Raw genomic sequence first — 12,565 nt, 5'->3', positions numbered from 1 at the left:
TAAATAGCACAAATCAACATTTTCCAAAAATAGTCACAAGAACAATGCCACATAAACGGCCAATTAGATTACTCAGTCAATCAACAGTTAAATTGATGCATCGTAGTTAAAAATGTGTAACGGTTGTATAGTCTATAGATATCCACATCCTCTCTAGATAAAGGCCATCAATACATATATGCAGTATTTTGTATTGTAAGATGTAGCACGGTGGGTCAGCTGCTTTTTTTTTTTGTCTCGATCGCCCCTCGGTCTGGATGAGGCGGCGTTGGAGTGTTCGACATGTCGGCAAGTGCAGAGGAAGCTGGGACAGTCAACCGGCGTCCACGGTGCCCGGGCACCTTTAATCCAAGCGAGCTCATTCAAAGACTCTGCTTTACACATTGGCAGTAATGTGGCTTCAGTGCAAGAATCTTTTATTAAGTGACAACGAAACAAGGAGTGGCGATGGACAGTACGCCGCGAGTAATGGCTTAAATCTTGTTGAAAGCGGCGACATCGACACTCTGAACCTGAAACGACAAGAGCAAAACATTTGACTCTAAAGAAATAGCAGCACTCGCGTTCACCGTTCGGAAGGATCTTGCGAGTTATCAACATGGCTTTCTTGGAAAACATTTGGAGCAAATCCACCATATTTTATTTTGTATTTTTTTCTCTTGGGAAATCGGAGTCTATCTTAAGACCAAACTTGACAGCCCGAGAATTCGGAAAAGCAGATTTTGGCAAATTTGGATAACGTGGCTAGTGTTCACTAACCAGAGGGGTACTAACTTTTCTCCCTAATAAACCGCTCTCATTGTCCACTCGCTGAGCTGTCTCTTTGTTCTTAGCATTGTGGAAGGCGACTCACATAGTCTTCAAACTTGGTGATCTCCTCCTCCAGCATGTCCGTCCCGACCTTGTCGTCTTCCACCACACAGGAGATCTGCAGCTTGTTGATGCCGTAACCTACGGGGACCAGCTTGGACATCCCCCACAGCAGACCGTCGGCTTGCACCGAGCGCACACAGCGCTCCAGCTCGCCCATGTCTGTTTCGTCGTCCCACTGAGGAGACAGCGGGACCAGTACGTGCCTTTCGGAACCAGGACGTGTCTTTTCAGCCTTTGGCACGACCAACGGTGGTTGGACTCTTACCGGTTTGACGTCCAGTAAGATGGAGGACTTGGCGATGACTGCAGGCTTCTTGGCCTTTCGCTCGGCGTACTCTTTCAAGCGCTGCTCTTTGAGTTTTTCCGCCTCTTGGTCGTCGTCGTCGTCGTCACTGCCAAACAGGTCCACGTCATCGTCGTCGTTGTCGAGCTGCTGTTTTGCGATGCTGCCGGTGTGCTGCGTGGCCGTTCCCTGAGCGCAGTCAGCGTTGGCGGCAAGTAAAAGGCGGCAAAAGTGCGCACACTCACGTTTGTGTAAGGCGCCAAAGGAGCCACCATGGCCGGCGCCACTGTGACCGGCACCACAGCCATCGGGCTTTTCTCCAAGACGACGACTCGACATTCCAGCTTGGAGAGCGATGCCCTCAGGTCTTCCACCACTAAAAACGCCCAAACACAGTTGTAATGCCGTCAAAAACGCGTTGGTTCAAAACAAAAAGATTGGCAGCACACTTTCAACCTGCAATGGTGAACTTGATTCTGCAAGGTTTGTTTGACTATTTTTGCTTTTCAAACAGCAAGAAATGGCAGCACCTCGATTTAAGGTCTTGTTCTCCAGTTCCAAGCTTTTGATTCGAGAGATGAGTTCTTGATCAGCTGCGCCGCAGCCGCTACTGCTGCAGGTGCTCTAGAGCACAACAACAAACACAAAACAACATTGTGATTGCGCTTGATTGGGATGTTTGCGATCCATATTCGTGCTGAGGAAATTTAAAATTGCTTCTTCACGGGATAGATATTGTGGCCTGGCATATCGACGGTGTGGCCTTGGCTTTCATGTTTGATGGGAGAAAAGCACACAAGAGCAAACTCACGCCCGCCAGTGACTTCTGAATGTTCTCGCGGGCGCGGGCGATGTCTTGAAGAATGGCGTTCGCTCCCGCATCCTTCGCAGAAACGACAAATGCCTTTCAATGACATGTGCGACAAGTCAAGGCAACATCGAGACATGTTGCGTCCAAATCAACTGAATTTGAGCAACCAAGTGGATTTGCTCAAAAACGCGAGAGGCGGCACTTACAGCAACCTTCGGCGTGGATTGCGAGGACGCGCCGACCCGCTCGAAGAAGCGTCGCTCCGCCTCATCGTAGCGACTTTTGTCCAACCAGATCTTCTCCCGGGCCAGAAAGTTGACCGAGTTCATCTTGCTAAAGACCAAAAGACAGACAAGCGGGACGTGAACCAGCAAGATGTAACAAGCAAGATTCACATAATCACACTGATGGGAAAACGAGTAAAACAAAAAGGCCACACCCCTGTGGGCATGCCATGTTTTAGTGATGTGAGGCCTTTCAAAGCTTTCACGTCTGCAATGTTTCCTGCAAGCACGTATTTTGCTGATTTTTGTCAATATCACCCAAAAATGGCATTTGATCAGGGGTGCGTAGACTTTTGATATCCAGTGTATGTAATGACAGTTATGACATGTGAATGTGATAACACACTGCAATCGCGCTAAAATCAGTTCCACTAACTAGACGAGCAGGTTACATTTAACAAGCCCAACACAAACACAACAACAAAAACCAAACTTGTGAGGTCATATGCAACAATTCAAACAATTGTTCGAAAATAGGAAAAATTAACTACAACAAATGAATGAATTAAAAAAGACCGTTTGAAAAGTTGTGGAGGAAATGAAAAATGCCTGAAGCTGATCCCGTCTGCGGGCGGACTCATACTTTGGGCCAGCAGTCGCGGATTCTGTGGATGTTTGCGTTTTGGGCCTGCGAGCTTTGTTGGGCTGCGATGCTTCACCTCCACGGCGAGCGTGGAAACGCATCTCGGCCGCATCGAACCGCCACTTGTCCAACCACACCCGCTCGCTGTCAGGGTGAAGAAACCAGCCGAGCGGAAGATAGGGCTGCCTCCGGCGCTTAGTCTCGGCCGGCTCCTCCTCCTCCTGGATGGGGTGCAGAGTGTGGAAAACCTCGGCTTTGCCCTCTTGCGCTTGGGTGACGCTCGAGGGGAGCCGGCCACTCCTGGAGGTGGAGCTACCGGGCGGCTGTCTGGACGAATTGTCGGCGTACAGGTTTTGGTGGAAGGCGGCTTCGGCGCGATCGTACAGTGGCTTCTCCAGCCACACCTCTCCAAACATTTCTGCTAAAACGGGAGGCAGGCCGTTGACCGAGTGGAGAGAGGTGGGTGTGAGCGCCCTCTGCTGGGGGCCGGTGGCGCCAGGAGTCGGCGCCTGAGACCCGCAGCCTTCGTCGGGCGATTGGGCTGCAGCGGAGCTCTCTGAAGCCTTCTGGATGCTCGAGCGCAGGGACTCGAGCTCATCTTGAGGCAAAGCTTTCTTTCCCGGTGAAGAGTTGTTTGGTGGACTCGGAGCCGAGCCCTTCGACTCGGACGAGTTTGCCAGCCAGCACTGATAGAGGCTCTCCGCTCGCTCGTAGGCGCTCCGTTGAAACCAAACGTCGGCGCATTCCGAGCGCAGGGCCATCAGTCCGGCTCGGCCGTCGCAGTTCTCTCGGGTTTTGCCTTTGCCATTCACCTTCTCGGAGTTGGATGCGCATTTCTTGCCGCGTCGCCTTTTTCCACTCTGCTTGGCATCATTGTCGGAGCTTCGGCTTTCTGGAGAGGATGACGCCCCCCCATTTTGCCAGGCGAAGCCGGACGCGTTTCGACACTCGCCGAGCGGGTCGGCGGAAGAGTTTGTCTTATTATGGTCCGGCGTAGCCGCGGCGCAACACTTGGGGGCCTCCTTTGACATCTTTGGTCGGTTAACAGGAAAAAAGAGAACAAGTACAGGCTTGTGCATTAGTTGGAGTAAAGCAGCACAAAGTGACTAAAGACCCGTTCACACATGCCGTGCAAAGAGCGGTTTTGCGTTCACTGGCTTAAGTGGACCTGATTCAGCCACTTGCCATATTAGCATTTCATGGACAGAAAATCTGGTGGGAACTCAAATTTAAAAAAAAAAAAAAAGACTATTTTGATTCGCACGTCGTCATCCTTGGCCATGTGAACACAAGGAAGGGGCTTATCTTGCTTAAGGTCAAACGTCAGATTGCTTTTGCCCAGGCAAACTAAATCATTGCTGACAGACTTTGATAACACAAAGAATAAATCAACATTTCACTTCTCACATGCCAGATTCATTGGCAGTGACTGAGCCCAGTTTGTTTGACTGCGAAACGGTCAAGGTGGTGCGGGCCTTCCGCCACTAACAAAAACCTTCAACTGTTGTGACAAGTGTGAAAGGGAAACTCCAAAACTAAGGACAAGTCAGCCTCAGAGGTCCTTCTTGGCGGACAACAGCAAACCTCCAATATCAAGCAACGTGCAAGGGACTGATATCATCATGCAAATGGGCAAGGCAAGCAGAATGACTTTTTTTTTTAAAATGATAATTCCGACTCAACTCAAAGGACATTGGAACCTTCAAATGCAACATAAAGCCGGACCAATGACATTCTGACTGGTGCCAATTCATCCATGCAGAGATGGCTTAACAATGCCAAATTGTGGAGGCCAAAGTGTCAGAAGGCATTTCTCATGCAAGCCATGCAGTTGGAACAGTATTAATGCTGCTTGCATGAATACCCGACATGCCCCCCCCCCCCAATCCGTTTCATGGGATGAACTTCAACGGATGGCGAGTCATCTTTTACTGCAGTCAAGTAGCAGGTCGCAATCAAGGTTTTAACTCACCGTCCTTGGCAAGTCTCAAATAAATCACGCAAATGTTAATCCAGTTAACCGCAAGCCATTGGAAGAGAAATTTTAAAAGAAATCACAATCTTGCAAAGAACAAGTCAGTCATAAATACAGAAGAGATATATTCACATAAAAACATTTCCAATGCTCTCAGTTAAACCTCTGAAGTTGAACTATTTGACATGTGAGGCTGGATGACTCTAAAGTGGTTCTAATTTCAAGATACAGCTCCCATAAAATGTCAGGGACAGAAGTGGCCGCAGCAGGTGAAGAGCCCAAAACAACCACCAAAGATATTCTAGGTCGATTTCAAGGTCAAGGTACGAGACCCCATCCCTACTGTATATCCTGGAAGAAGCAATGTTGTATTTTGGTACTGCTCAGCTGCATTGTGTGCAGGGCGATTTGAATCTGTGCAGGCAGGGTACAATGTGGTGTCACGATGAGCACCGTATTCTGGGGAGAAATGTGCCCAATTTCCGACTATGGGAAACGGAATAATTAGTGTGACGATCTCTAAATCGGTATGGGGAACAGGACCACTAGCTATTGTCATTCATTGTGACGGTATATATTCACCTGCCTAACCTTCGAACGGCAGTAGGTGACCGAAACAGAATAATTGTCAGGGTGGTGGACTGTAAAGAAAATGAGGGGAAAATCCCACATTGCCCTCCAAATTTGGGAATGTCGTCGCCCGAGTGAGGAGGATATGGTTCAAGATGTCGCGCGATGCAGGAGGCTAGGCAGCCGATGAGGCTCAGCAGTCGGCGCTCTTCCTGGGATGGCAGCCTCGCAATCCGCTCCTAACGTCTACCGGAACTCAAACCACACTGACGTCATTTGGTTTGAAGTTAACCATCACTACGACAAAAGTAGGGACGAGCCTTTGCTTTTGGTCGGTACCCCGCTAGGCTCGGCCTCTTCGGCTCGCGAGCTGTCCGTCTGCTAGCCGTGGCTAACACATGGCCGGTACCTAAAACACTGGCGGAGCCTTTCTCGTTGCCTCGGTCCTTTCCCAAAGGCAACGGCAGCAAGCGACACAGAGTCCCCAACCTGCACTTGTCGCTCGAGGCCACGTTTACTTACTGTTTGTTGCTCTGCTCGTAGTGGAGGCGGCCAGTGGACGAAACGTGAGAGCGGCAAGGAGCGAGCAAGGAAAGGCAGGAAGGCGAGGCTAGACGCATGCTCGTGATGTGTCATCATGGGGGAAGGGGACAAGAACCACGTTTGCGCCTCGCTCCTGTGACGTTGTGATGTCACTAAGGTGCTCAAATTAACATATGGCCTAAAAAAACAAAACATTTGTAAACATTGCATAAAGTATAGCTCAAGTTTTCCAAAATGTATAGACCATACCACTTATTTAGATTTTTTTTTTTTTTTGGGGTGAACAGTCTCCTCTTCCTGACACCAGTAATAAAGAAAATTGCACTGAATCAACAGAGTGGTAACATTTTTATTTGTAGAGTTCAATTTTTGTTCTATTAGGTTTTTTTTCTGTTTAAATATCAAAATACTTAGCAGACAAACAATATTTGAATGATAGATGGTACAAAAGGGGTCAAAAGAAATATTTCATTTTTAAACCTTTTAACAAAGAAGGAAAGCTATTTTGCCGTTAAGACTTGACAGAGTTTCAAGAGGCCATATTATATATTGCTCCTTTGATTGGCAGACTTACGACCGAGCTCCCTTGCTCTCTCGGTCGCAGACTCCACCGCGGTCATGGCTGCCGCCCTCACCCCTCCTTGTTCCAGAGCGTGAAGCCCGTAGATGGTCGTCCCACCCGGGGTGCAGACCTCCGAGCGGAGCTGAGCCGGATGCTTCTTGGACTCGAGTAACAATTGGCCGGCACCCTGCGACAGAAAGCCGCGACACTGAGTCACTGCCACCAGAAAATAAGAGTTGTACTTGCAGAAGTTGTCAAGACTTCAACTTAAAGTCAAAAAGAGCGAATGGTATTGCTCGCTCACGCCGACCCCGATTGGCACAGATTGGAGACAGCCCTAATTTGTAGCTCGTCAAGGAAACTGACCAGAACAGTCTGAGCTGCGATTCTTTGGGCTAGAGCGCCGGGCATGCCCATTTTAACTGCTCCTTCCGCCAAGGCCTCCGCAAACATGTAGACCTGCAGAGGAAAAATAGCCCACTCAGAAACCGTCCGCAAAATTCTCTGAATAGGTTGAACAATTGCAATATGTGAAAATCATCAGTCATAAAGGAAATACAGAATATCCTTTGTATGCCGTGGCCACACATACGCTAGGTAGCATTTCAGTCGTCTGGGTTATTCAAGCCAGCATACTCACAAAGGCAACCCCACTCCCACTGAGTCCGGTGTGGATATCAATCCAGGCCTCGGGTCCCTCTTCTACCAAACCGCAGGGCTGCAACAAGGAGCACAAAAGGGCGCCATGCTCGTCTTTGGCGTGAGTTCCTCGTGTGAACAAGAGGGCACCTTGCAGAACCACGCAAGGAAGGTTTGGCATCAGCCTGATGACACACGAACCCGGTGGCAGGAGCTATGAGGAAAAAACAAACAAAAGGCAGTGACATGACAGAAAGAAGACACGAGGCTCACTCTTTGGGCTGCTCACCTCCTCCAAGGTTGCCAGGGTGACCCCCGCCGCCACGGACACAATCGTGTGCCTGTCAGTTATGTGGAGTGAGAGCTCCCTGAGAACAATCGGCACTAAATGAGGTTTTACTGCCACAAAGATAATATTGGAACTGCAGACAACCTCCGCGTTGGAGTGAGTCGTGGAGATGCTCAGCTCCTGAAACCAAAGAAAAAAGCGAGTTGCCACTTGGTGCGGTGCCGTTTCATAAAAACTGTGCAACCTAACTCAAAGTGTGATATCAGTGGATTTTTTGACGTATTCTCCAAACTGTTGTGAAATAAAACAAGGTATATGATGCAACAAAAGTGTTACCTGAAAGCGTCCGAGGTTCCTGAAAGATGGGGCACTCACTTTGACATTTGTAGGAAGAACATTCCCTTCAAAGACACGATCAAAAACATCAACGTTTTTGTTTCAACACGCCAGCCCGATTGTGTTACGTCTCAAATACTGACCACCAGACAAGATGCCCTTGGCGATGCCGAAAGCCATGTTCCCTGCGCCGATGAAGCCGATTTGTAACTCGGAGTCCATCACGGGTTCAATTTTAATCTGCAATGATCAGGTTAGACAAAAAAAATGGGTCAACTCGCAGGGCCAAGCAGCTTATTTTGGCCGCAAGACAAGGTGGACAACTTGGATTCAAGAGTCCAAGAATGATTCAAAAATAATTATTCCTCACTTAACAATGCACAACAAAATAAAATGAAATTTAAAAAATACCGTATTTTCCGGACTATAAGTCGCTCCGGAGTATAAGTCGCACCAGCCATAAAATGCCCCAAAAAGTGAAAAAAAACATATATAAGTCGCTCCGGAGTATAAGTCGCATTTTGGGGGCAATTTATTCGACAAAATCCCACACCAAAAACAGTCATGAACGAGCAACAACAGGCTAAACGATAGCAACAACAGGCTAAACGATAGGTATGCTAACGTGACAAACACAAACAAAGAGCTGAGAACGGGCCTGACGTAACATATAGAGTGATTAAGGACAACTATTACATAAATAACATGTTTATAAAACCATCAGTGTTACTCCAATTCATTAAATAGCAACAACAGGCTAAACGATAGGTATGCTAACGTGACAAACTCAAACAAAGAGCTGAGAACGGGCCTGACGTAACATATAGAGTGATTAAGGACAACTATTACATGAATAACATGTTTATAAAACCATCGGTGTCACTCCAATTCATTAAATAGCAACAACAGGCTAAACGATAGGTATGCTAACGTGACAAACTCAAACAAAGAGCTGAGAACGGGCCTGACGTAACATATAGAGTGATTAAGGACAACTATTACATGAATAACATGTTTATAAAACCATCGGTGTCACTCCAATTCATTAAATAGCAACAACAGGCTAAACGATAGGTATGCTAACGTGACAAACACAAACAAAGAGCTGAGAACGGGCCTGACGTAACATATAGAGTGATTAAGGACAACTATTACATGAATAACATGTTTATAAAACCATCGGTGTGACTTCAATTCATTAAATCCATCGATCGTTCTTTGTCAACAATGGGTGCGCACGGCTGAGGGCGCTTGCATTTCAAAATATTCCACAGGCTCATATAACGATAGATAAACTATATTTCAAATAACTATAATACAAGCCAATAATATTATCAAACCATCCGTGCATTTTAATTCCATTAAATCCATCGATCAAATTCCTCGTCCTTTGTCAACATCGCCGTGCGTGCGCCCTGACGTCAGCCTCGTCTTTATTCCACAGATCTACTACATAACTATATTGTAGCGTTAACAAAGTACAAGGATAGACGTGGGTTTGGTAAACGGCTCTTTATTAAACAAAACAAACTTCCAAGCGTGTGGCGGCGTGGACTTCAAGACAGACCGGGCATGCGTAATGGCCATGTCCGAGCCCCGCGCACCGTTCGCGGACAACCACTCGGCCGAGCGCCGGCCCCCGACTCAGTAGAGTAGGACCGGGCGTGCGTAAAAGCCATAATAGTTTTTCAAACCTTCTATGTCACTCCAAATCCTTAATTCCTTCAAACTCTTTGTCCTCCGTGTCACTTAGAAATGATCACCGCTAATGATGCCGGTGTTGTCCTTGTGTGGGCACGTTTGTATGTAAACAACCGCCGCGCCGCGCTACTGACGTCACTTGAAATAGTAATCCATTGGTACATCACGGTTCTCCAAACTTTCTTTCTGCTGCTCGATTACTGTTTTCAGCTGCATATTTTACAACTTGAAGTTTGTAACCTGCAAAATATGAGTTTCTTTTTGGTGCCATTTTTCTTAAGCCCACCCAGTTGATGAGTCACGGCCAACGGTGAAATTTAGAGCGTCCTCATCCAGTTTCATCTGAAAATATAATTTTTTTTGGTTGTTTTATCAAAGTCAAAGTCTGCTTTATCGTTGATTTTTTTTTTTAATATACTATGACACGCAAAGAGATTGAAATTACGTTTCCACTATCCCTTGGTGAGATAGTACACATATGCATACAAGCAACACAAAAAAAAAACAAGAAGGCACAAACAATGAAGAAATAAGAGTGTTGAATAAATGATAAATAAACAAATAATAATAAATAATAATAATAAATATAATAGGAGCAAAAATGGAGCAAGTGTACATACAGCAGACAGTGGACTTGGATATGGTGCTTTAAAGTGTTAATTGCTTTATTTGATGTTTTCTCTATTTTTTATGTTTTGAATATGTTCAAGATAAAGATATAAAAGCATGTGAAGTGATCAACTATACTAAAAATAACATGGGAAGTGGTCAACTATACTTGTAAGTGATGTCTTAATGATCAAGTAAAAATTTGTGAAAAAAAAACATATATAAGTCGCTCCTGAGTATAAGTCGCCCCCCCACCCAAACTATGAAAAAAAACGCGACTTATAGTCCGGAAATTACGGTAATCAACTTAACACCACACAAACAAAGTGCGTTTAAGTTATGTAAATTTGTAAATGATCTCTGTAGGACATGCAGCTATATTAAAATGACAACGAAATCGGATTTGTTTTTGTGGCTAGTTTTCTAACCCGGAAGTGAAAGGCCCGGTTGACTCTGCCCTAGTGGTTGGCGTGCCGCTTTTGGGACGTCGCCCTGAAGCTGGCTGCCAAACAATGAATAGTAAAGATGGGAGAACATAACGTGGAGCCCGACGTTTTCGATCCAGAGTCCTTTCACGACTTGGAAGTGCACGAAGCACCAGACACCCCGAAGACTTTTGCAGGAGGTTTTTGATCGGTAAATAAATTGTTTCAATGCAAGTCTTTGGGTGCCTCGCTTTCATTCAAACTTGGTTGTCATGTTGCTGCTGGGTGCACGTGTGGAACTTGTCCAAACAATGCCCACAAAAGACTGGAACATTTACTGTCAGGAAATTCAGAATTCAGCATTTGGGGTTTTTTCATAGAAAATATTCAAGATTAAAATGCATTCTCGAATTCTCTTTCGGGTATACACAGGACTTGTCGACGCTCTCGTGCGAAACTAGCGTGGCTTGACAACGAAGCTAACGGCAGCGCATTCGTGCTAATATTATGTCATAATGAAGCGAGCGGTTTGATTTGCTTACAATTCTGATCTCTCCTTCAGGTTTGATGGAAGGAATCGCGCCCGTTTTAAGATTCAATCTCACGGCCAGTCCACTTTGGTACTGGCCAAGGTTCGCCAGGCAGTCCTCAGAGAAATGGCCATCACAGACGTACAGCTGTTGGTCGCCTGTTCGCGTGCTCCCAAAAATAAATTCCAACCATTTCTGGCGTACATTTTTATCTTTAGGAAGACTGAACAAACTCATAAACCTTTCGCAGCCAAACACGCATTTTCGCCATTTGCACATTTTTAAAACTAAAACGTTGCAACTCTAAAACGTATAATTGTCAGGAGTCTGACTTGGTGCGAGAGGAACTACTTGCCTGGCTGCAGAGCGCACTTGGAGGCGTGGCTCACCGTAAGAGGGGTCTGACTTGTGATCACCTTGGGTTGGACCTCAGCGGTGGACTCTGCCCACGCGGATTCTCGTCCTTTAAGCGCCTTCTTTTAAGGAAATATTGACACATGGGCATGCTACTGGGCGCTTTATTTTCAGTCACCAAATGCCACGTTTATGTACAAAATGTAATAATGACATTACAGCGCCATGGATCTAGAGAATCGTTGGCGCCGTTGGCTGCTTAAAGTTGCGTTGATCACATGCTTAAGATCACGTGAACATTCAAGATGGCGACCATCGCGTTGTTTGTTTCTGCTTGTCCTTTTAAGCTGGAGACATGAGATAGTTAAGATAAACTATTTTATCCCCGAGGAAAGGCTCGGAAATGTACTGTCGGGGCACCGCCATATTTGGTGTATGAAGGGCATGCGCCGTGGTAATATTGGTGTATTATTGTCTACTGTGCCCCGGGCCCGTGCACGTTTGATGGCCAATATGTCACATATTGAATAAAATTACTCCAGAAATATACTTACTTCTACGTGGTTACTTGCTGTTCCATTGAGAGTTGGTATCGATCCCGGGATGAGTGAAAGATGTCCTGCTAATCCACATTTGTATTGTCCCAAATTGTTGAAACAATCGTCCGTAAAATGTTTGCCACAAACTACCACACGTTATGGGAGTTGTTTGGGCATATTCGATGCATAAATAAACTCCAACCACAAGCCTTTCTGTGACTCGGATATTGGAAGAAGAAAGAGGTTTTTGCTGTCCTTGCTACACTGTGGTACAGAGCAGTTTCTGTGGGGTTTTTTGGCTTCCACGTTATCCTGCTTTACATGCGAAAGTACAATACAGCGCTGGGCCTTTCAAGAGCGGAAAGTCTCCATTCAGAAAAGGCAACATTCAACGTTTTTTGGTCAGCTTATATTTAGTTGCACATGCCAGTGTGGGCCGAGTTTGATGGGTGATGAGTCTTTGGGGCAGGGCAAGTTCGCAGGAGAGTCTGATTCCATGGGAGTGGGTGCTGATTCGGTGAGAGCTGGTTCCGTGGGGTTGGGTGCTGATTATGGGCGATTCAATATGTGGGGGCTGTTGTTTTCCTTTCCGTCTTTCAGCCTTGACGATCATCTTTGGCTGGGCTGTCTCCCTCTGGCACCTGCTGGTTTTATCTCCA

At 46.4% G+C, this 12,565-nt stretch overlaps 2 protein-coding genes across 6 annotated transcripts; both read right to left on the bottom strand.

Annotated features, from left to right (window-relative positions):
• Positions 1 to 399: 399 nt before the first annotated feature.
• On the bottom strand, positions 400 to 4,297 carry LOC148388119 (uncharacterized). 3 transcript variants are annotated; one of them, XM_088395105.1, is made up of 8 exons: positions 2,835 to 4,297; positions 2,174 to 2,300; positions 1,968 to 2,060; positions 1,687 to 1,780; positions 1,402 to 1,532; positions 1,139 to 1,330; positions 854 to 1,048; positions 400 to 512 (listed from the first exon to the last, which is right to left on the bottom strand). In XM_088395105.1, exons 1-8 carry the CDS (start codon positions 3,911 to 3,913, stop codon positions 474 to 476), a joined length of 1,950 nt encoding a protein of 649 aa, XP_088251231.1. In that variant the 5' UTR covers positions 3,914 to 4,297; the 3' UTR covers positions 400 to 473. The 3 variants fall into 3 exon arrangements, with proteins under 3 accessions (XP_088251231.1, XP_088251232.1, XP_088251233.1); XM_088395106.1 differs by having other exon boundaries at positions 1,139 to 1,345; positions 1,968 to 2,039; positions 2,835 to 3,880; XM_088395107.1 differs by having other exon boundaries at positions 1,139 to 1,345; positions 2,835 to 3,865.
• Positions 4,298 to 6,251: 1,954 nt separating this feature from the next.
• pycr3 (pyrroline-5-carboxylate reductase 3) lies at positions 6,252 to 12,284 on the bottom strand. Of its 3 annotated transcripts, none has more exons than XM_088395115.1 (7): positions 11,922 to 12,284; positions 7,892 to 7,988; positions 7,749 to 7,813; positions 7,413 to 7,592; positions 7,125 to 7,337; positions 6,851 to 6,943; positions 6,252 to 6,671 (listed from the first exon to the last, which is right to left on the bottom strand). In XM_088395115.1, the coding sequence occupies exons 2-7, from the start codon at positions 7,968 to 7,970 to the stop codon at positions 6,465 to 6,467; spliced, it is 837 nt and encodes a 278-aa protein (XP_088251241.1). In that variant the 5' UTR covers positions 7,971 to 7,988; positions 11,922 to 12,284; the 3' UTR covers positions 6,252 to 6,464. The 3 variants fall into 3 exon arrangements, with proteins under 3 accessions (XP_088251241.1, XP_088251240.1, XP_088251239.1); XM_088395114.1 differs by lacking the exon at positions 11,922 to 12,284 and adding an exon at positions 11,369 to 11,599; XM_088395113.1 differs by lacking the exon at positions 11,922 to 12,284 and adding an exon at positions 11,026 to 11,362.
• Positions 12,285 to 12,565: the final 281 nt, after the last annotated feature.

This window comes from Syngnathus floridae, chromosome 13, assembly GCF_059516105.1.
Source record: "Syngnathus floridae isolate MCC-2025c chromosome 13, RoL_Sflo_1.0, whole genome shotgun sequence".
NCBI classification, from domain to species: domain Eukaryota; kingdom Metazoa; phylum Chordata; class Actinopteri; order Syngnathiformes; family Syngnathidae; genus Syngnathus; species Syngnathus floridae.
This window is presented reverse-complemented; position numbering and strand designations above follow the sequence as displayed.